At 51.3% G+C, this 24,446-nt stretch overlaps 1 protein-coding gene across 1 annotated transcript; it reads left to right on the top strand.

The window, feature by feature from the left end:
* The first annotated feature begins 2,687 nt into the window (after positions 1–2,687).
* LOC143220758 (uncharacterized) lies at positions 2,688–23,368 on the top strand. Its single transcript, XM_076446350.1, is given in 20 exon segments — positions 2,688–2,750; positions 2,753–2,818; positions 2,821–2,869; positions 2,872–3,191; positions 3,194–3,452; positions 4,723–4,941; positions 5,502–5,654; positions 6,781–6,889; positions 7,185–7,312; positions 7,315–7,332; positions 7,335–7,355; positions 8,612–8,623; positions 8,626–8,841; positions 15,129–15,251; positions 15,254–15,293; positions 16,554–16,780; positions 19,367–19,747; positions 20,812–21,084; positions 21,822–22,046; positions 23,109–23,368. Coding segments are annotated over 20 exon segments (3,162 nt in total).
* Positions 23,369–24,446: the final 1,078 nt, after the last annotated feature.

Raw genomic sequence — 24,446 nt, 5'->3', positions numbered from 1 at the left:
GAGGACGAGCGAGGGAACGGCTTGAAGTGAGAGGAGGCGATGCCCGGGGCCGCGGGGGCAGAGACAATAATACGCGGCGGGGCGAGGGGGGCGGCACCGAGGGACAGAAGCGAGAGGGACGCGGAACGTCGCGACGCGCGGTGGGGAGCGTCGTCGACGCGGTGGGGAGCGCCGTGCGCGTGTCCGAGAGAAAGAACGAACCTCCGAAGGAGTTGTTCGCCGATAGGGGCGTCAGAGGGGAAGCCAGGGGTGAGAAAGAAACCGAGGACCAAGGTAGGGCGAAGAACGGGGCCGCGGCGTGTGCGTGCGGGGTGGATTTTCGGGGTTGAGGGAAGATTAGGAAGGGAAGAGAACCGAACCGAGTGGCGCGAGGGTGAGTTTTCCGGAAAACGTGGAACACGCGACGGTGATCGTCGTGGAAAACCTCGTGGAACGAAGGTAAGACGACGTTGCGTTGTTTTTACGTTTCCTTTTTTTACGAATTTCAATTCCACACGCGCGAACGATCGATCGGCGATTTTAATCTCTATCGTCTCGTCTTCGTTCCGTGTGTTTTTCGACAATTTTTCTCCCGCGATTGAGCTTCTTCTTCCTCTCGTGTAAACGCACGAGAGAGAAGGAGAGAAGGAGAGTGAGAGGGGACGAAGGACGACGGCGGTTCGTGATGATAATGCGAATGCGGGAATTAAGGATGGATAAAAAGAAGTTGCGCCTGGCTTTTTTTCCATGTACGAGCTATTGTTGTTTGACACAGGTGACAGTTGTAAGATGCAAAGCGAAAAGGCATTGTATCACGTCGATCATAGACGGCCGCTTACGCTTGAACTTCGGCGCGGTGATTATGTACGTAACGAGAAGGAGAGAGGATCGGGAATGAAAAATGCAATAGCGCGTGAAAAAGGACCGAGCGTTGAATCGAAATACTTTCAATGGGCAGCGGTGCACGTTGCATTAAGTGCATTATGCTCGGCACAAAAATGAAAGTGACCTTGGCACAAATGCCTAAAGCGTACGCCGATCGTGGAATCGCATTAACACTGAATATAAATTAAAACCGATTGTTACGCACCGTGTAGCAATCCCGTGGCAGCCGAGATGCAATAGTTCGATTGAAAAAGAAATTGCGAAATACGAGAACTCCGAGTTGCTCGAATACGTCTCGCATTCCGCCGCGCAACCCGTGGAAAATGGTTGCCCGCGCGAGAATCGAATCAAGGTTACCTAAAACTCGTCCGCGAGATTTTCGTCTCCCGTTTCGTTCCTTCGACGTCTCCTTCCAAGACGCGACAGTATCTCGGTTCCCGTAATAAAACGACCGCGACGCGACCGAAAGGAGAGACGTTTTTAACGAACGCGAGGTTCGTGGCTGATCTCCGTCGAGCTTACCACCGATTCGAGGTATAAAGCAAACAGGCGAATAGGCGTGTATATCCGTAAAAGCGACGTATCTCGCGCTCATCGTCGCGCCGATAAAACGTTGCGCGGTGGCTCGTTAGTTTAAAAACCGGTCGTAAAACGCGACTCGTATCCGGCGGAATCTCTAAATCCATTATCCCCGCGCCGAAATCCGTCTATCCGAGCGGCGGTGGGCCGCGACTACTCGATCAAAGTTAAAAGTCGTAAACGGCGGAGTAAACGGAAAACCATCGTGGTTCTTTAATTAGTCGGTGGCGGTGGTAGCTGAACGGCGACGCCTCTCGTCCCCGAGGACAAACTTTCCGACGCGGCAGTTTCCGAACATCGTCGAGGGAAACACGATACGCACGTGTATTTAGGAGCCGGTGTGCCTTAACGAGCCGCGCTAATAAAGTTAACGTGCCGCGCCACACGGGACGAGAGATCGGAAAGCCCGCGTTACGCGCTCGTGAACCTCATCGTGCGTTTCCGTGACTGTTCGGTGTTACGCAGTCGGCGATCGCGGCGTAGTTCGGTTAGTCGGCGCTGCTCGGCCGTCCTCGGCAGCGCTCGTGTAGCGCGAGTGGTGGGGGGGCCGCTGGGGTCGGTGGGGTGGGGGAGAGCGAAGGGTGAGGCACTCGGCCATCATCGGCGGAGGCGCGCACAGTTCAGTGACCGACGTAGCGTCATTCGTTGGTGGGGGAGCGCGGGGAGTTCTGACATATTGTGAGATGCCAACTCGCTAACGCCGGTCCCCGAAAAACACCTCTCTCTCTCTCTCTCTCTCTCTCTCTTCCTCTCTCGCTCCTCTCTAACGTTCCACCTCTTTCTCTCTCTCCTCTCTCTCCTGCACTTTATCCCCCCTTTTTTCTGTTTCCGTCTTTTTTATCACCCCTGCCCCCCCGTCTCGCCCCCTATCTATCTGGCTTTACTTCTTCGGTGGCTTTTTTTCCCTCCGTTACTCCCGCTTTACCCCCGCCCCCTCTTTTTCTCTCTCTCTCACTCACGATCGCACGTTCGCTAGCTAGCTCGCTCGCTCGCTCGCTCGTACGGTCTCCTTCTCTCTCACTCGCTCCTTTTTTTTCCATCTCTGTCGTTATATCTCTCTGCCCCCCTACTTTTCTTTGTTTCTCTCCCCTCCGCCCCCTGCGGCTCGGTCGTTTTTCCATCTTCGTCGGTTTCGTTATCTCTCTCCTTTGTTCGTCTCCTTTCTTCGCCGGAGTAGCGATTCGGGCCGGGCGGCAGAGAGAGAGCCGCGACGAGGCTCACGAAACCCCCGAAATATTTCTCTAATGCGGCAGTCGCACGGTGTTTCCGCGAGTTTTCCCCGCCGGCCGAGCAGGAAGCGTGGCCGGGCGCGACATCGGATAACGAACGCGTACCGCGTGTCGGTTTTGCCGCTGGAATCGGACGGCCGATTGGATATCGCGGCGGAGTACGCGTTGGTGCGCGAGACTGCCGAAATTACCGCGGAGGAAGAAACGTGGAGGCACATCGTGACTACGTGTGCGCGCGCGTGTACGCGGGTACACGTGTGCGTGCGTGCTTGCGTGCGGGCGCGTGCATGCGTGCGTGCCAGTGGTCCCGCTCGGCCGAGGAGTACGTTCGCCTCCGTCGTTCCTCCGCTCGCGTTACACCAGCATTTTCCTCCTTCGGCTCCTCTCTTCCTTTCTTTCTTCGCACTCTCCATTCTCCTTTCTCCCCTTTCGCCCCTTTCTCCGGTCCCCGTGACCGTTGCTCCAGCACTCTACTCGTCACCTCTGCTCGTCGAGTGCCGCACCGTCGTCGTGTCCGCCGCAGACGCCGTGCTTCTACGCGCCTCGAAATTCCTCGAGGTCCGGCAAACTCGCCGCGTTTTCCGTCCTCGGCCGACGCCGCCGCCGCCGCTGTTCCCGGTCCAACGCCACGCCGGACAAGGAAGGAAGCGATGCTGGTGTCATCGCCGTCGCCCTCCTCGCCCTCGTCGTCCTCATCGCCGTCGTCGATGTGTTACCGGACAAGCAGCGAGCCTCGACGGCCGTCGTCGTCGAACGTCGTGGCATTCCGTGTGCGTGCGTGTTAGTGCAGCCAACAAAGTGATCATCGTGGCTGGAAAGGCTCCAGGTGGAAAACGCGCGACCTCCTGCCGTTTGTGTGCGTTACCATAGCCGTGTGTGCGCGCGCGCGTGTGCGTACGTGAGTGCGCGAGCTCCTCCGTGCGCGTACACGCGTTACGTTCTACACGCGGCGCTTGCGCGGCTCCTAGCGACGATTCGCGCGCGCCTACTCGCGCGGTGTGGGAGTTTCTGTCGCGGTGAAAACGATCGGCTATTTGTGAACGTTCGCGCGCGAGTCGCTTCTCCGGGACGCGACACCGGCGACGCCGAAAATGATCGCGGAGCGTCTGGCCGCGTTAGGGAAGCTCCGTTGCCGGCGTCGTGGGGCCCGACCGCGGTGAACGGGTCGAAAAATTGACAGAACCGTGGCTAGGTACGCCAGCGACGTACACACGCGCCGGCAGCGGCTCTTATCGACTCGCTTCAGCGATAGATGTCACCGAGATAGCGATCCGCCGATTACGCTCCGTGACAATTGATATTACAACTCGCTTAGAGTTGTCGGGCCCGTGTCGACGCGACGCTCGCGCGTGTTTCACTTTGTCGCGCCGTGAGTTTCTCTCGATTGGTATTCCACGCGGTGGCATCGCGAAGCGCCGAGAAGAGCCGCACTCGCGTTCCCGATTTTCACGGCGTCGTGACGCGGCCTCGCGTCTGGCCTCTCCTTCCCCCCCGACGGTAGGCGTCGGTCGGAACCTTTGACCACTTCTACCGAACTCGCCGCGAAACGGAGCGGATTCCATTGGCCGAGACCGAGGATCCAAAAGCAAAGACACAGGCTCGGCCACGTTTCGCCAGCCTCGTTCGATATTCCTCCTCGAATTTCTCTTCTCGGCCATTCGATTCACACTCCGAAGAAAGCACGCTTACGTAAGGACAAAGAGATACGAGGCTTGCTCGCGTGTCGTCGGGAACGGCTAATTGCATCGGCAATCGTAAATAAGAGATCGCTGCCATACCCGAGTGACTCGTTACCGCGTGTAACCGGGAAACCGTGTTCATCCTTCGTGTCGTCCGCTTCGATCGATCCTCCGTGGCATCCTCGATGTCGTTTCGATAGTCGATCGCTATCTGTCCGACGACTCGTAACGCCGAGTTACGCAAACGTTTATTTCGGATCGCTCGGTATTCTCGCTCGCCGGTCGATTAATCGTTCGTTCGAAACGTCCGACGATTAAACTCGCATCGACTCGATCTCCTAGACCGTCACGTTTCCCCGAAACTCGAAAAGGCGCGAATTTCCTCGTTTCCGAGGTTCGATTAGAAGAACCACTAGGAAAGAAGCCACGCGAGGATCGGGCCTCGGTTCGAGAGTTCCGTTGCAGCTCCGTTCACTGTTTGCCTCTTTCTATTTACCCTGATCCTCCGCGTGTCTCGTTCCCGCGTCGCTGCCTGGAAAACCTCCGGGCAGCCGCATTCGAAGGAACTCACGGAGCTAGGCGATTAACTGGTTCGACTTTGCCGGCATCGTAGGCAGTGGTATCTTTTCGCTGTCCGCTTCGATTTATTTATCCCTCGCGCGTGGTATCGCTCGAGCCATCGGGAGTTCGAGAATCGAGTAGCCGCGAGATAGAGGACAACCAGGTGTCTAGGATTTCGTCGTCGTAAACCCAACGAGAATCCTTCTTTCCTTCGAATATCTTCCACCGAGTCTTTATTCGTTTCGAGATCCTAATTCCATCGAAATTCGAAGATACAAACGCGTTCGCGTTAGCTAGCTTACTATCGGCGACCCGGATAATTCGAAACGTATCGGTAGCTCGTTTCGAGCTCCGATTATTCGATCCACTCTGCCATTGGAAACTCGGGTCGAAAGGACACCGTGTCGGGTTGGTTTTCACGAACCAGACGATCTCCAGCCGGCCTCGCGAAATCGAACGCGAAGCGTCGAGCTCTGTTTCCGCGGTCCGACAAACACGGTCCCGTTTCCGTTCCTCGATTCCGCGCTTATTTACCCGGACTGGCGTGCACGCGCACGGACGTGTATGCATATAACGGGGCGGGGAAAAGACTGCGCGGGCTGCTGCAACGGCGGACCAAAGCGTAAGCAGCGCACAAAGTGGCTTCGATTTCGGGAGTTCCGGGGTATAGTAGCCGGCGCTGTGCACTCTCCTCGAGGCAACGGCATGACGCACATCAAAGATGCGAGCGTGCCGGGTGACTGTACTCTGGGTTCATCGTTCTCGGTTATGTAATGTTCGACCGTATGGTGCAAGCGCCTCGACGCTACTCGTGGCGCTAGAGTTGTCGACGAGAGAAGCACGATATACAGACACGGGCCGCACCGAATCCTCTTCGCTCCAATACGGTAGTCGGCCGCCTGTACGGACGAGGCACGGACACGCGTGCACGCGTGCTACGCTCACTCGCGCGCGGACTCGCGTCCGTGTATAGCCGCGCACACACGTAACGAGGCGCATTCGTACGCGGCTACGTACACGCGCGAACGTATTTAAAACATACGTACGTATTACACGTAATATATAATATTCGTAATACTCGCAGCGTGTATATCGGTTACGTACACAGAGATGCGCGCGAGCCGTCGTTCCTCTCTCTCTCTCTTCGAATCTCTCGCTTCGGCAGCCTCGCCGGTTCTCCTCTTGCTCCTGCAACAGCGCACCCTCGTTCGTCTGTCTCGCTTTAGCGCCCTCGCAGCACGCGATATAGACGCCGCATTACCGAGCTGAGAACGAAAATAGAGGGCAACGGGAGCCACTGCAGCAGCCGCATTTCTACTCTTTCTCTCCGTTCCATCGGGTCAGCTTTCCTCGCTCCGCCGTTCGCTCGACGCTCCGTTTCCGCGCGTTTCCCGACCTTTTCCACGCGAGCGGCCGGCCGAGCCCCCGGGGTGGATTATTTCGATTGGCAGCGAGCGCGCGCTAGATCGCTCGGCGAGAACTCGAGGACAGAGCAAGCGAAGCGCGCGTGCTGCTGATCGATCAGCTTTAAACCCCGAGGACCGGAGATTCGTCGCGCGCCTCGAGTTCCGCGTTCGCGGCGAGCGCGAGCTCGCGAGCACGGCCGGCGAGCCGCGATTGATTTAGGGGTTGCTACGCGTAGGGATCGGGTGTATTCTTGGTCGAAATCCAGGTTAGAAGCGTATAAATAGGTTCGGCTGGAAATCGTCCCGAGGAGCCACGATGCGCAACGCGATCTTCGGTCCTCTCCCTTTGTCCCTGCCTTCTCGATCGCATTTTCAACCGGTTACTAATCTCGTTACGGACAATCGTCGGCCGATTTCCAACGCTGCGAATCGTTCCGAGAATAATTCCGTTTCGTTTTGCAGCGTTTCGAGGGAAGCGTCTCGTAGAGGTGCGCTCTCGAGGCGATCCGAACAGCTCGGTCGATCGAGCGGAAATCGGTCACGCGCCAACGCTGATTCTCTACCGAGAACCGTGACGTTGTTTAGGGCCCCGGTGAAAAAATCGCGTATGCGGGCCCGTTCGATAACCGATCGATGGGACCCTATCCTGAGCCGCGTCCAATCCGCCGCCGACCGATCGTTTTCGACGAACCACCGTGAAAAGTTGCCGCGAACGATAACGGCAGTGTGATGCGAACTGTTGCGCGCGAACGATCCGCGATCAAAAGCGGAACGATCGAGCGTGGATAAACGACGGTAATACGTGTTCGATAGTGCGTACACGACCGAGAGAGAACTGTTGCTGGATTTTAAATGAAACACCCCAGTGTGGAGCGTAAATGGAGGGAAGTCTCTCAACGTTCGGTGGGGCCAAGTTGGGGGGCGGACAGTACGAGTCCTCAGCCACCGGAAACGTCGAGAACCAGGTTGCCGGTGCAAACTCCCAGTCCAGAAAATACCTTTTGGACGATCGTAGGCTCAAGTGAATTCCATAAGAGGTAGTACTCTCCAACGTTGCCTCCAGTTATCCCGTATTCCGTGCAAACAGATCAGTTCCTTTACCCTCGATAACGACAGTCTCTTTATTTATAACGTCCGAGGGAAATATCTCTCCTCGCGCCGATTCTCTTATCCCTCGCGATTTTATCGCACGCGCGCGATTATGACATTCGGAAGGTTCAACGAACGTTACGCTACACTTTCGCGAGAAAAGATCGACGAGGAGAGTTGTCGTTTCTTTCCTAGCTTTTCTTCGTCTTCCATCGACGAGTTACACCGACGCGGATAGACTCTCCGGTTCTTAACGCGGCTGTTTACCATGATTTCGCACCGTCCGACGATTTCGATGGGAACATACACGGGATAGGCAATTACGATCGCGACTCGAACGTTTTCGTGAACGTTTTCGGAGCGTCGCGTTTCGGAGAGTCTAGTCCTGGCGACGCTCCGGAAAAGACGCGAAATTTCCCACGAGCGTCTGACGGCGTCGCGACTCGATCCGTTTGGTATTGTCTCCCAATCGAAAGGTTATCCATAAATATACTATGCGAGAACGACCGATGGTGTGATGAACTTCGCCGCGCCAGGAATAAAGTGGCAAGCGTATAAACGCCGGACAATTCGGTCTTTCTCTTTGATACGCCGCGATATCGACGGGACGATGGAATAGTAAAATAAACGTCTCGAACCGATGGAACTTTGCCGATATTCTGGGTCGAATCGCCGGCCATCGGCGAGCTATATAGAGAAATAATAGGTCATCCGGAGGAAGTAGCGCGGTTTTTTCTGCTAGCCGAGATTAAAACGACGCGAGTCCTCGCGAGAAGACTTTCGCGAAAGGGGAATAGGAAGGTCGACACGAGTATGACGAACGATCGCAACGAGTCGCGGAAATTTACCTATCTTCGATTAATCTTTAAGTTACTCTCCGCTATTAATTATCGAAAACTCGATTGCAAGTTCTCGAACGCGTAATTTTTGGGTTAAAGTCACAACGTTCGAAAAGAACGAGTAAATAATCAAGAACTGAAGGAATTTCCTTATCTGCGTAAAGTAAAGTAAAGGAAAGTAAAGAAAAGGAAAGGAAAGGTTGGTGAAGAAGCGGAATCGATATGGATCGGGCAGGAGAAACGAAAGTAACCGGGGCTACGCATGCAACACGCGACGAGTGCACGCGTCGACCCTCGATTATCGTATCGGTTTCGGATCGGCACGTGAACTAACGGGGAATTTAACGTTTCCTTTGTGCTTTCAGCCCAGATCGAAATAATCCGTGCAAGGTGTGCGGCGACAAGAGCAGCGGCGTTCATTATGGCGTGATCACCTGCGAGGGCTGCAAAGGCTTCTTCAGGCGGTCCCAGTCGTCGGTCGTCAACTATCAATGTCCGCGGAACAAGAATTGCGTGGTCGACCGTGTAAACAGAAACCGGTGCCAGTACTGTCGGTTGCAAAAGTGCCTACGCCTCGGCATGTCAGAGATGGTGAGTGCATATCGTTGATTCGAGCCACCGTTTTCTCGGAGAACCTCAAGGTTGCCGGGGACTCGCGTTAGTTTTAGAGCCTCTAACGAGCAGCCTAACGACTGTCGCTTGGAAAACGATCTCGCTCCGCGGCCATTTATTCGCGGATGTCGTTCCGTCCATCGGCCTTAACGTTCCTAATAAAATCCCGCGAAATTCACATTTTTCCGCTCGACGATTACGCTTTTCTCAGCCGAGAGATTCGCTCGGAAAATCTCAGGCACTCCCGACTGCGAGGAAAGCGTCGTCGAGTGAATTTTATCGCGTACATATTCCATCCGTCGAATTCGTCGATCGAATTTATCTATCGGTTAACATCGAGGACGAGAAGATTCGAAAAATACAGAGTTTCATCCTCGTGTATTCTTAATTCGCGAATCGCTTTCGATCGGATCTCGAACAATGGCGAGCGATGGCTCGATTTTTATTACCGGCCGGCAAAGAAACGATCGGAAAAGGAAAATCGGTAACGAACGGACTGCGCGATAATAACGACGCGCGAGTGTCCGCGCTAGGAGAGCCAGCGACGATGCAACAAATCACTCCGCCTCCGATATGAAAAAGGAATTTCTTTGTTTCCAGCGCTATCGCTCGTTAAGTTACGCGACACGCGAGCGTATTCGTTGGTTCGTTACGCGTGCTCGTGCGTTCTGTTCCACCGAATATGACAGGCCGATCAATTGCGAAATAGAATTTATATCGCGACCGTTCCATTCGATATTCCGCTTTTTCTTGCTACCCCTCCGGTGTCGCCGCTCGTATTCGCGGGTACGGCTAGCGTGTGCCGCGTATTGCACAGCTTATGTCGTAATACGCCGATTTATACTTCCGATACGTGTTTCTTTCATCGTTCGTCTCGCGAAAATCTCGTTTCCGCATACCGATCCCGATTTCGAGAAAGAAAATCCAACTCACCGTGGTAGTACACCCTTTACGAACCCGGGAAGAGGAAAAAAAAGATAGAAAAACGAGAGAAAAAAAAAGTCGGGAGAGAAATAAAACACGGTGTTTCGATAACGCAAATTGCCACGTATATTCCCAAAGCGTGGCTCTCGGTGAAACGACGTTAAAGCGGAATTTCGAGCAAAGCCAATTCATCGGGCACAAGTGGCACAATGGACAGATCGTTGCGGATATATTGGGAACGTTTCGGGGCTCGGGCGTTTTACCAATTTTATTCGTTCGATCGATCGAAATTTCGCAAATTTACGTTCCACGCATTCCATGGCGACGTCACTCGTAAACACTGGATCGCCGCGCGAGCGGGAGGGAAAAACAGAGGCAGAGAAGGCGCGAGAGAGAGAAGGAGTGAGGAAAATAGAGGAAGAGAGAGAGAAAGAGAGAGAGCGGGAGAGATGGAGCTCGTCAAATCAGATACACGGGGATAGCAGCGGCCACGCGTGCCGCTCGGGGTGTACGACCCTTTATCGGAGGCTGGCCAGCCCCCCTCTGCCCCCCTCTGCCTCCGACACCCCCGCACGTTCTCTCTCTCTCTCCTTCGCTCTCCTCCCGATCCAGCTAGGCCTCTTACCGCGTTGCTGCACCTTATCGGACCCCGGGTACTTACGCGAGATGTCTTGGACACGTTTAACGACATTCACGCGCAACCGTCCAGGCCTGTGCTTCCACGACGCGGTGGCAGGTAGCTTTTAGACCTCCACGTGCTTCCCGTCTTTCGCTTTATCGCGCTAGTTTCACCCGATCCACCGTCTCACCGATCCTGCGATTTTTATTCCTATCTTCACTCACGGCGCTGATTCTCCCACCGTTTTCATTATTATTTCATTTTCTTCCTCTCTTTATTCCTTCTTCTCTCCTTAGCCACCGTTTATTAGTTCGGGTGCCCCTTCGAATTGGTATTTTCACAAAAACGATGGTTAACGCGTTGTAACTCGAATTCCGGAATTTTAAAGTCAATTTTCCGTCTTTATTTCCATTTTTCCTCTTTTCCTTTCTTCGCTTCTTCTCTCGTTAGTCACTTTTTATTATTCCGGGTGCCCCTTCGAATCTTCGGATTTTCATAAAATGATGGTTACCGCGTTGAAACTCGAATTCCGAGATTTTGAAGCGTATTTTCCGTTTCTATATTCATTTTCCTCCTATCTGTTGTCCTTTCTTCTCTCGTTATCCAACGTTTATTACTTCGGGTGCCCCTTCGAATCGATATTTTCACAAACGAAGGTTAACGCGTGCAACTCGATTTGCGGATTTTAACAGAAATTTCCATTTTAATTTTCATTTTCTTCCTGTATTTCTTTCCTTCTTCTCTCGTTAGCCATCATTTATTACTCCAGGTGCCCCTTCGAATCGATATTTTCACAAACGAAGGTTAACGCGTTGCAACTCGAATTCCGGGATATGAAACCGAATTTTACCGTTTTTATTTTCATTTTTCTTCCTATCTTTCTTCCCTTCTTCTTTCGTTAGCTACAATCTATTACTGTGGATGCCCTTCCGAAATTTCAGATTTCACGAAACGATGATTAACGCGTTGAAACTCGAATTCCGGGATTTTGAAGCGAATTTTCCGTTTTATCGGGTTATTATTCGGTGGAATTATTCGAAATACGTATCCGACGTTTAACGCCGTTCGCGTCGGGGAAAAAATCCTCCGTCTCTCGGTTTCCGCGGGTCTCCCCGTCGCAAAGGCGTAATTATTGTTAAAAGGGGGATCATCCGTTTTGAATTTCCACGGTATGCCGAAGCACGTCTACGCGCGTTCAAGTGCTCCATGGAGGCTGTTTCCACGGTTCGTTTTGCGAGTGCTCGTAAAGTTTTTTAATGAACACTCGCTGAGTTTTCAGGTTTCTGCCGGCAGATAAAAAGCCACGTTCGATAAGTAGCAGGCCGAAAAGCAGGACATTGCGGTCGCGTCTGAATGGAATCGCAGCCGCCTTTGATACGAGCGAACGGACTTTGTCGCCGATCCTAATTCTTCATCTCGCGTTTTCGCGCTCGCGGTTTCTTCCCTCGTGAAAAGTACTTCGGATTTCTCGAAATTTTCCTCGAGACTCGCGACAGTGGAAAGGACGAGGTCCGAGCTGGATGGAAATAGTTGTAGATTATCTGGATCAACAGAGGTTTGGAAATATCGTTCTAATCGCGTAGCTCGGTTCTTCGATAATCGACGTCGTTTGCAAATGCTCGATAAGGATCCAATCGGTCATCCTCTCGCGATGCTGCTTATCCGAGAACATCCTCCTTTAATCGACGATTAAAATAGCATTTATCGAGTGACCGATCTGAAATCTCCGGGTTTTTTTGTTAATCAGTCGTTCACCCCGGCGCATGATATTCGTGATCGTGCTCGAATATCTCTAAACGAGATCTCTCGTCGACTCTGACTCTTCGAGGAGTAGTATCCGCTCTTAATTTTCCACTGCTTTCCCTGCGAGGTCGTTAACGGGAATTCCGTTCCACGAGCCGGTCGCCGTCGGTTTCGAATTTCCGCGCTTTTTCGTTACTCTCTCCATTTCTGGAGGACACGCGCGACTCGGAAACGAGGACAGAAGCACACAGGCAAAGAGAAAGGTTATGTTTCCAAGCCGCGCGTGTAACGCGCTCGTAGTTTCGAGAATAACGTAGCCAAAAAGCGGTATTTTTACAGATTATCCGTGAATTTTCACCGGCGGAAGGAAAAGTTGGGAAAACCGTGGCTTTCGGAACAAACCTACACACGCTTGCGAGTAGTAAAAGTGTAGTCGGGCGCATCGAAACGTAACTCTTCGGTATATTAATTGCGCCTCCCCTAGAAGCGTCGCTACCCCTTCGAGGCATCGTGCGAACCCGCGCGAGTCGCGGCGATCGTCGGAGCTGGCATTCCACACATCGGCTTGCCAACCTGTCTACCCTCTCTCTGCGTGCACTGACACGCTGTCAAAACCGAAACGTCGAACACCTCGCGACCGAACGCTCGGCGGCGAGGTCATTGACGTCCCATTGGTTGAATCCGAGCCCGCGCCAGAGGTGTGTCTCTCGCGCACCTCGTGCTCTCCTCTCCCGCTCTGGAATCCCTGAAACGCTTTGATCGCCGGCGAAAGAGAAACATCGGGCGCAACGAGAGCAAATCCTCCCCGGTTGTAGATCCGGCGCGATAATCGCGTTGCTTCTCACGAGCCCGGCGTCCGGGAGTATTTGCGCCGGTTGATAAGGAGCCAGTCCTCTCTCCGTCGTCTCGGTGCAGCCTGCGCTCGTATGCACGCTCGCCGGAGAGTGCATCGTGTGCTACCGGTGGCGCGCGCATACTCTTCCTGTTGTCATCTTTCTCTCCCTCCCCTCGCGCGCCGTCCTCGCGCATCCTTCCCTCTTCGGCCGCCTCTCTTCTCCCTCGCTTCTCTCCCCGGCCTCCTCGCCAACCTTCTCTCCCTCGCTCCTTCGCCTTCGGTCGATCACCCTCCGCCTCTACTTCTCTCGCTCTCTCCTCTCTTCCTCTTCTTCCCGCTTCTCTACCCAATCTCTCTCTCTCTATTCTTTCTCTCTTCTCTTTCCTTCTTTCTCTCGCCGCGTTTCTCTCTTCCTCGCTCGCTTTCCTCTTCGTTTTCCTCCGATCCCGATAGCGGTTCAGCTGCAGCTGACGTCGCGCGGCTCGTGTCTCTCCTTCTCTCTTTCTCTCTGCCCCTTTCCGCCGATGTTCGTCGTCTCTTTCTCGCGCTCGCGACGCCAACACCCCCGGCCGTCGCGGCGCGGTGCGGCAGCTCGCGATGGCACCGCGTGTGCGTGAAGTCACGCGTGTGTCGTCGCGCAACCGACCGGTCGAGATTCGTCGTCGCTGCATCGAAATGCGCTTTAGGGAGCACCAGCGGAAGCGCCGCTTCCCTGGCTGCGCCACGCTTCGTTTTTCGGCTTCCTCGGGCTACCATCCCGCGAAGTAACTAATTCGGACGGATAGCTGTTGTTTCCAAGCCTCGTGTACGATCTGTCGGGGATCTAAGAGCGATGGAATCGTGGAAATCGCGGTCGGCGACGACCTTCGCTGATCGATCCAGTCCCGCCATCTTCCTCCGTCAATTACGTTACTCGCGTAAATTGAAATGCTGCGACGAACGCGATACTCGTCTCTTTACTCGTCTCGTTGCTCGACTCATCCGGTACCGATCGAAGTTTAAATCACTCGACGAAACTTGCGATCGATCCTGACAACTTCTCTTAAGTAATCGAATTAATCCCGCGAATTAAGCTCCGAAGAAACACGATTAGAAACTCGGCGTCGCCGTTCCGGGCTTCGTGCCCTTTCCTCGTTCTCTCCGTTCGCGAGTCTCGCGTGGACTCGAATTTCCCCGGAAGGAAGATCAATTTTCGAAGCGATCAGCAGCCGCGGCAACAATGGCTCGTTTGAAAGAGCGCGTCCCGCTCAACTGGCGAATGAACTTGAGAAACTGGAGAAGACGGAAGAAAAAGGAAGACGAGCCGCGATTCAGGTTCTAGCGGTTGTTGAACGCTCGCGTGACGTAGCGTATCGCGCGCTGGCTGCGGCGCGGCTCGCGCGACCGAGCGGACACACGCCTGTGCCGCGCGAGTGTCCGTGCGCGGTGACGTCACCGGGATGGTGGGTGCATCTGAGCAGGCGATAACGACGAAGAAGTCCGCGAGATGCAAAGAACTTCCGCGTTCTTCGAATCAGAACGTTTCTTTGCAGCCTCGTTCAGCCACCACTTTATAAACGGGAGCATACGGGGCTCTCTGGATCTTCGATCTTCGTTAAGGCCGCACACTCTTCCAAGTTCGATCGGATCGATGCTCGCCAATTAACCGTACACAACGATCAATTCACTCGGCGATATATAAGGCGATCGAAATGCCCGGGGGAAACGTCGTCGATTCGAAATCGACGATTCTCCTCGGTCTAACGCGTCTGCGGTTCTCACACGCGGTCGTTGCGAAGGTAAATTCCCGATTGCTCGTTAACGAGGCGAATTAAAAACCGCAGGTCGAAGCGAATTAACGGAGAAATGCGTAATTTCCATCTTCTCCGTTTGCGTAGGTGAGATTCGTTAAGAGATTTCCGGGGAGCGCTGTGTTATGAATTTCGCAGGTTTCACGATTTACGTCGCTACGATAACGCGTCTCGACACTGCGACGATAATTGCATCGAATATTTAAAAGTTCGTATAGAAATCTCGAAGAAAAGAATCGAAAGATCGTGTGGTCTGTTAATTTTCGTAACACAGCGACTCTCGTGCGAGGGTAGGTTTAAGCTGGAGTTCTTTAAACGTGGAATTAACGTGTGATCGAACGGTGCGATTCGTGTTGCAGCCGTTAAATTCGGGCGCATGTCGAAGAAGCAGCGGGAGAAGGTCGAGGACGAAGTTAGGTTCCACAAGGCACAAATGAGAGCGGCCTCGGAGACGGCGCCCGATAGCAGCGTGTTTGAACATCAGACCCGAGCAGTTCGGATCAGCATCACCCTTTCAACGGCGGGTAAGCGATACCAGAGTAATTTTAATTACTTAATATACGTCGCCGATCGATAAGTCTAAATTTACTTTACGCCACTTCCTAGGAAATGAAATGTTCCGCGGTGCGTTTTACGAGGCGTCGGGATTTATTGGCTATTAATGGCGGAATTATTATTTCGAGATGGCGCGACGCTGCGAAAGTAACCGCGATTACGGGATACTATATTTCCGCGGGAAGATAACATTCCGAATACATTGTTGATTCAAGTTTCATCCGATATGTTAGTCACGCTGATATATTGAACTTCTAACAACAGCTCTGGATCGTATAACAAAGGCTCGATTGCATATTCATTGAACCGTGAGATATTTAGACGATAGAAGCACGTTCCGGCTAAAATATGGCACGAACGTCGGTACGTTTAATTCGACGGAATAATATATATCGCCGGGTAAAAGAGAAACGGGCAAAAGGGGACGCGCAAAGAAGCGGATATCGCGAATCCGTCCGCGCGAGTGCGCGTAATTAGTTTCGAACTCGCCGGTAGTTTCGCGCTCTTTAATAACGCTGCGATTTCGCAAGCCGCACAAAGGGTCCGCGTTGCGGAATCGTCGGCGTGATTTTTTTCACGCGATTCCATAACGAGGATGGAAAAACGCAGATAAGACGAGTAGATTCAAAGTGTACACTGGACGCCAGCGCCGGCTGCGTTTCGAATCAGATATACCGATCCGTGTATTCGATAAACAAAAGATACATGCCGCTAATTGTACAATTATCTCTCAACAGCCAACACGGTGCACAACATCGCCGATCGCGCATTCCATAAATACGCAATAACGCAATTGCACCGAGGCTCTGTTTCATACGATCCAAGTAACCGCGATAACAACTGTAGAGCTCTAACCTTATGCGTTCGACATTAACGGACTTACACGTAATTACTCCTCGAACGCGTGTCGTGTATTTTACTTTCAAACAGACCACGTTGCAGCAATTCTTCCTCCTAACGTGGCGCGATCTACCTAGAAGCACCACTTCCTTCTACAAAGTAGAAAAATAACGAGTGTCAGATCCCACTTAACCACTCATTTTCATCGGCGTCTACCTTCGTTAAAAATTTTAATTAACATTCGCATTACCGTAGAAATCCATTCGGTCGTTGATTCCGGACGAAAATTAATCGTCGTCTGTCGTACTCGCGAGAATTTTATCTGACAGATGGTTCGATCGGACAGGAAGTGCGCGTCTTCGTCATATCGTTTCGATCTGTTGTCGCAGGTACACGTATGGCGGCAGCGAATACGCTTCCCCCGGCCCCGGGACGGGCGGGTCGGGTTATTACAATCATCAAGCGATGACGAACTACGAGCTTAGCGCCGACTACGTCGACAGCACCACGACCTACGATCCACGACCGACGCAGACGCAGGTCGCGGACACTGTCGCCCCTGATACGCCCTCCGCTGTCACCGCGACTGGGGTACTTCCCAGCGTGGTCACCACCGGTGAGTACTCTCTCCAATTCTCTCGCTCCGCGCCACTTCTCTTTCTGGGGGAAAAAAAGGAAATTGGGCAAAAGATATTCGGCGACGAACTTTCCGGTTGCTTCCGATCTTCCTCTTTTCACTGTCTCCCGACGAAATCCCAGAAAGCTTCATCTCACGCGCGTTCCACGGGACACTGGGGATGGTTGAACCTGTAGATTTCCATGAAAACTCGGACGATTGGTATCGGTGTAGCATCCAGGGTTCAAATTGGCATGGAATTCGAAATATCGTCTCTCGAAGCGCGCGATACTTTTCTTTTTCTTTTCAGACGATCGTTGAATGTAAATCGTAAAATAAAGATTTTTCATTTCAGACGATCGTTCAAAGTAAATCGTAAAATAAAGATGATTCGTACGCTTCGAGAGACAATTGTGCTTGTCAAATTCGGAAAGACGAACTTTCCGCTTGCTTTTAACCCATCCGTTCCCACGAAACATATTTCTGATACGATTACTCGTAGAAAAAGATTCTTATCCCAAGGTTTCCTCGGGAATCCAAATCGGTCGGAGTATTTATCGGGGACAATGCGATCTTTTAATTAGTCTGGTTCGTTGAATATAAAAGTCTGGAATCTTGACCTTTGAACAAAGTCTGCCCGGGCTCGATTGGCCGTTCCCGGCTCGGTCGTGGAAAAAGTTGAAACACGGACGGGATCACCCCGTCTCGGAGTTTTATGTAGCGAAATAAAAGATCCGCCGGGACAAGCCGATACTTTACTCGCTGGGTAACGGCGCGACGTTAACGCGGTCCACAAATTTCTCGCCGCGTGTATTTTCAATTTTGATGGAACGCGAGGCAAGCCCGGCCGACTGGCAGACACGGCTGAAACGGAGCCAAGCCGGGAGTTTATAGTTCCATTGAAGTTTATTGTTAACGAAAGAGCGGTAACAAGATGTCAATCGATGAGCAAGCAGCGCCAAGTAGTACTGGTCCCTTTCAGTAGCACGCGGCTGATACAATTACCGTGTTTATCACTGCCAGTTGACTGCACCGCGCATTCGCCGAATAATATCGATACCATAACGCGAGGCAGTCGTAAAGACGCGATCGCGTCGCCGTCTGAACAGCGCCGCGACGCGACGAGGAAACGCGACGCCTGTGTCGGGTGTTTCGAAAATCTCTGACCCTCTAGAATCGTTTCGCGTCGTCTTTCACCGATTACGCGATCCATACTCTTCCACGCTTAACCATAATCGTTGTATCTGCTAACACAAAGACGTTCTGCTTATAGAGTTACGTATCTAATCGTTTTTGCGTAGAATATTCCTTCTCTAATAACCATTTCCATCTTTCCGTAGTTAACGGTTGCTGTATCTGCTAACATGAAGAATCAAAACGCATAATCCAATTAAACAGTCGCGGTTCACGTAGAATTGCTCCTTCATAACCATTTCTGTCCTCTTATCGTAGCTCTAACGGTTACTATATAGTTGTTAACACGAATCGTGTATTTCGGGATGTCTAACGTTTTGCCAAATCGAGTTGTTTCGGATCACGCGAGATATTTACGATTTTCTTTATCGTAAAGATAGCAACACGGATTTTCGCGATTTTATATGTAAAATCGGGCCGAATCTTGGGCCGTACGCGCATTGGACACTCTTCTTTCATTGTAGTAACGGTTACTATAGTTGCTAACACGAATCGCGAACCTCCGGGGTGTCTAATTTTTTACCAAAATGAATTATTTCGGGTCACGAGAAATATTTATGATTTTCTTTATCGTAAAGGTAGCAACACGGAATTTCGCGGTTTTATATATAAAATCGGACCGAATCTTGGGTGGTACGCGTATTAGATACCCTCCTTTCATCGTAGCTCTAACGGTTACTATAGTTTTTAATACGAATCGCGAACCTCGGGGGTGTCTAATCTTTTACGAAATAAAATTATTTCGGCTCACGAGAAATATTTCCTTTTTTTTTTTTATCGCAAAGGTAGCAACACGGAATTTCGCGATTTTATAAAAAAATCGAATCTTGGGCCGTACACGTATTGAACATCCGCGACGAACCTAATCGCTCAGAACCCCAGCGCTTACCAACGGTCTCCGCGCCTGGAAAACGCGTAGTACCAAAGCGGAGGGAGAAAATCTCGCTACGTGTCTCCTTGCCAGATCCTCGGCTAACATAAACAACCGAAACGCGGCGATCCCGAAATTCCGCAGTCGACCAAGTATCCGTAGAAACGACATCGATCGCGTGCTAGCACGTTCCGTCCTCGGACGGCCCCGGCCATCCGTTCCATCTGCAAATCCCGCGGCAAATCCCGTGTCATCCCGGCGAATTTAGCCAGCCAACAAACCGCCCGGCCTCTGTCCTTCCAAAAACTCGAGGCCGCTTGTATCCAACGCGGAAAGTAGCTCGGCTCCCCTTATCGCGGAGGACGAAACTCAGCGATGGAGCTGCGAGGGGAAGGGAAAAGAGAAAGGACGAAAAAGAAAAATAAACGTGAAATAAAGGGAGAAAAAAGGAGAGAGAGAGACGCAGTAGCAGGGAGAGAGAGGCAGAGAGACGGAGTGAACTTTGACTTTTGGCGTAGCAGGGAAGTCGCTGTCTGCCTCGACGACCGGAAGCAGCACGGGGGGTAGCGGTGGCGGTAGTAGCGGCGGCGGAGGCGGTGGAGGCGGTGGTGGCGGTGGTAACGGTGGTGGATCCGGTGGTGGTGGCTCGGGTGGTGGAGGGAGCGGTTCCGGGAGCGGCGGCGGTGCGGCCGCCGGCGGTGGCGGTGGCGGTGCCGGTTCCCTCAGCGGTGGTGGAATCGTTGCTGTGAAGCAAGAGACCACCGTCGAACTGGCCAGCTTGGGCCACGGCTCGTACACGATGGTCGACTCGACGACCTTTCTGAGCGGTCAGCAACAGAGGGTCAGCAATCCATCCGAGGACGACGAAGTGCCGAGTCTGCCCAGTATGTCCCATGCGAGATGTGAGGTTACGTTTGTGTCCCTTTGCATGGGCATGCGTCGCGCTTTTTCTCTCGTTCTCTTCTTTCCCCCCTTCTCTCCCCATTCTTTCTTCTCCTCCGCTCCCTCCCCTTTTTCTTCTCTTCCAGCTTTCTGAACTTTTTACTCGTCGGTGGGTTTTTCTGTGTTTTTTTTTTCTTTCCTTTTTTCGTCTTCTATTCTTTCGTCTTCGATCTTTCTTCTGGATTTTTTCTTCTCGACGATGGGAGAGCACGTTTTTCTATGAAAAAGGAGCGAAATTCAAACGATAGAAGGGATAAACGTCGCGTCACGTTGCAAAGTTCGATTTATCGAGATATGGGCGAATCTGGGAATTATTCCGGAAACTAGTTCGAAGGAAATAGCGAGATATATCAGGCCAGGGTTGCGAGAGTTAGGGGTGAAGTAAAGAGAGAGAGAGAGACTCGAGGGGTAGAGGATTGGAATCGAGTGAAAGGGTTCGAATTTCTCGCTCGCGATTCTTCGCGGCATAAGCGTGGGTCGTTTAAAGTTGCTCGTGTTGAAAGCCGAGGTGAAATGGTTCTGGTAACAGTAACGATAATGTAGTTTGAAAGTGCGGTAATTATGGAGATCTACAAGGAACTGGACTATAGGTTTCGGTGGTCCATATTGGCCCGCGTGATCTTAACCTGGAAAACGTGCTCTCCCATTTCGAATCGTTGCGCTCTAATCGAGAGAAAGAGAGAGAGAGAGAAAGAGAGAGGGAGAATGAGAGGGGGAGAGAGAGAGAGAGAGCAAGCAATAATTGCACAGTTGGCAAACGACGAGCAATCAGCTAACCGTAGTGTTCTTTTTCTCTTAACCATCTATCGCTTATATATATATATATACATATATACATACATATATTCGACGACTCATGCTACACGCGTCGAGATATCGACGATTTTTCTCTGTGTCATATATTCGTCAACGCGTAGTCGTTTCGATAAGTAGAAGATAACCGTTGGATAATTACTTTGGTATTTTATCGACGTAAACATCGGCGAACAAGATTTCAACCCGATATCCCGATGGATTCTCGTAGATCCGGCACAGATCAGCGAGCTGCTCTCAAAAACGATAGCGGATGCACACGCAAGAACGTGTCTGCTGTCGACGGAACAGATACAGGAATCTTTCCGGAAGCAGCACGACCTCTCCAGATTGATCTACTACAAGAACATGGCGCACGAGCAGCTCTGGCTCGAGTGTGCCCAAAAACTAACCACCGTTATCCAGCAGATCATCGAGTTCGCCAAGATGGTTCCTGGATTCATGAAGCTCTCGCAGGACGACCAGATTGTTCTATTAAAGGCTGGTGAGTGTTCCGAGTTTTTCCTTCCGGTGTATACTTTTCGCCTTAACCGTTGTTGTTAATCGCGACATTTTTAGCACGACGCGTCGGTGACTTCTTTTCGTCCTTTTCGTTACGGTCCCGTTTCCAGGGTTTTCCACGAGATCGTAATAAAACGCTAAGCAGAGGTAATTCCTGTCAACAGAAAGGAGAAATCGCGTTATCGGTGAAATGTAGGGATCCGGAGTTGGTAAATAGGAATTATGCAAATGTAAATCATAATCACTCGTGCATGGGACGGTGTAAATATTGCTCGAGCTAAATAAACACCCGCTTAGTCTCGCGTCTTATCTCGGAGGAAAGAAAAACCGTAACGAATGGGCAGATAAACGTCCAAGACCACCGCGGGCTTTTCGATTTTTAACGCTGCCTAAATTACGACAAATAGTACGATAGCGGGCAAATATAACTCTCCTGTCTCTCGGAATGCCAAAGAAAAGATTATGAAATTGAATGCGCGCCAGCTAAATGTACGTATATCGCTCTGTCAATATGAAAATTATAAATTTCGGGATAAAGAATCGAGATGTGTCGCGATTCACTTCGAAACCGACTTTTGTCTGAAAAGTAAGTAAGCCTTTACGAAATCACGATGGATAAAATATCATTGAGTTATTTAATATAATATATATTATTCGACGCGTAAAGTTTCTAAAATTCAATTTTCCGGAATGATCGACTAACATACTCGATGTTTGCAGGTTCCTTCGAGTTGGCTGTGCTACGTATGAGCAGGTACCTCGATCTCCAGCAGAACTGTGTCCTCTACGGTGACACCATGTTACCACAGGACGCGTTTTACACGACAGACACGGCGGAAATGAAGCTTGTTTCTTGCGTGTTTGAGTTGGCCAGGAGTATTGCCGAATTGAAGCTTACGGAAACAGAGCTGGCTCTTTACAGTGCAGCGGTTCTCCTTAGCCCCGGTTAGTCAAACTTCTCTAATCCCTTTAACCCTCGGCCGTTGCTTCGCCGCTACTTTGCAAGCCGTTCTTCTTTCTCCCCCCTTATCTCGTAACGCTTTAAAAATATCGCCACTCGTCGCTGATCGAACGTACCATCGCTCTTTCGCTCGTCCGCGGAACGTATCGCGATATTCCTTTACGGTGCACAAAAGAGGAGAAGGAAAAAAGGAAACGGGGGAAAAAAAACAAAGAACAAAACAGAGAAAAACGAAGAACAGTAGCGTCTCATTAAGCAAAACAAATTCAATTACAACCTTTGACATTTTTGCTCCTTAGAGTCAAAAGAATTCATTCGTTTCGCAGTCGAGTACCTCTGACGGTAATTGATTCGATAGCTACAGAGAGGATGGAATTAAAATTGTTGCAGCTAGTTAACCGCAGAGTTTTACGGGGGAAAAAGAAGCCTTAATCGGGAAGATTCGCGGAACCGTGGAAACTGCTTAGACCGAGATTCGTTCCTTCCACGTTGAAATCATCGCGATCCGTCGAACGAATTATAGATAAAAAAATCGAGGAAGAATCTATGGTAGTATCGCGTTTGTATCGGAAGAAAGATCAATATAAACTTTGCCGAAAACCTAGCTGGATATGAGGAGTAAAAGCCACTTAAGCAATTTAATCGGATCGACGTGTAGATCGCAGCGCCTATTTAAAACGTAGGACATTATAAATACCGCGATATCAGGTTGCCGGCATTCCCGCCGTCCCTTTGTCCCTGATTCACTCTCCAAAATTATCCAAGTAACACGGGACCCTCAATTAACCCCGGCCGGCACGATTCGTCCCGTTTGGTCGGCGTGCCCCCGGCAGGAAATTAATCGCCGCTTATAAATACTCGTTCGACGGAGGCGTCCTCTCGTCTTCCTCTTCTTCTCCTTTCGTCATCCCTTCCGAAAGCACCGGCGACCCCCCCGTTCGGTGAAATCGGCCGACTCCGCGGAAGGAACGAATCCCCGGTAAACATCCCCGCGCGAGTAGAGGCGAGTGCGGCCAGAAATAAACAGTGTCCAAAAATAATTTCAGATCGGCCGGGGCTGAAAGGGCTCGCGGAAATCACGAGACTGTCGCAGGCGGTGATCAGGGCGCTCAGGTCGGAGCTGGATCGTAACCACGTGTCGCCCATAAAGGGCGACGTGACGGTGTGCGACGCGATCCTCGCGAAGATCCCGCAGCTCCGGGAGATATCGCTGTTGCACATGGACGCCCTGGCGAAGTTCAAACGGTCGCAGCCGCACCTCGAGTTCCCGGCCCTTCACAAAGAGCTTTTCAGCGTCGACAGCTGAACGATCGACGCGGCGCAGGGCGTCCCGACGCTGACGAACAAAGCGGTACGCGAGTAGCGCCGGGCCTTGCTCTGTCAAGGTGAGTTCCACCGTCCGGGAATTAAAAAAAAGGGAGAGAGAGAGAGAGAGAAAGAAAGGGAGAGAAAGAGAGAGAGAGAGAGAGAAAGAGGGTGAGAAAGAGAGAGAGAGAAAGGATGAGGAAGAAGGAAGAGAGGGAAAGAGAGAGTGAGAGAGAGAGAGAGAGAGAGGGACAGATGACGGGGAGTAAGGACGAAGAGGGCGGCGTCGTCGTTGCGACGTGGCGCGTCGTCGCAGCTACCTAGGAAGAGTCGCTGCGGATCAGCCTGGAGGCTTGACCTTTTTGGGACCTTTTCGGCACCTTTTTGGGGCCGATCGTCGCGCGTTCGCGACTGGCTCGTCGAAGGGTGGAGAGAACGTGGTGCGAGTAACGAGGAGGCTGTCGCTCGTCGTGTTTCTTCTTCGCTTGCTACTTCTCTTTTCTTCTGCCGGCTCGTTCCACGGCAACGCGTGTGTAGCTTCCATGTATGACGGTGATGATGATGATGATGATGGCGACGGCGACGACGAGATTCGTCCTGACAATGTCGTAGACAAAATGGCTACCTTTCCTCTTTTTCTTTCTTCTTTTCTATTATTATTATTATTATTATTATTATTATTATTATTATTAATATTATTATTATTATTATTAAATATTATTATTATTAATATTATTATTATTATTATTATTATTATTATTATTATTATTATTATTGTTTCTTTTTTGTTTTTCATCTATTTCGTAATCGTACTAGCGAGAACGTGGCCGCGTTTTCGTTTCTCGTAGCTTTAAACTAGAATTACCCGAGGAAATGGAAGCTTTTATATAAACGTTTTAATTTATAAAAAGGAAAAAAAAAAAAAGGAAAAAGGAAAAAAGACTCGCGTTGTATTTAATTCCAAACCGTCTTACACTTCTTTCTTGCAATTCGATTATGCGACCGGAGACTACCGTCGTCTCATGCCGCGCGATTAAGTACAAAGGGATTTACGTTTCCGCGATTGCGAGTAAAAAAGG

The sequence above is a fragment of the Lasioglossum baleicum genome, unplaced genomic scaffold (genome assembly GCF_051020765.1).
Source record: "Lasioglossum baleicum unplaced genomic scaffold, iyLasBale1 scaffold1535, whole genome shotgun sequence".
NCBI classification, from domain to species: Eukaryota; Metazoa; Arthropoda; class Insecta; order Hymenoptera; family Halictidae; genus Lasioglossum; species Lasioglossum baleicum.
This window is presented reverse-complemented; position numbering and strand designations above follow the sequence as displayed.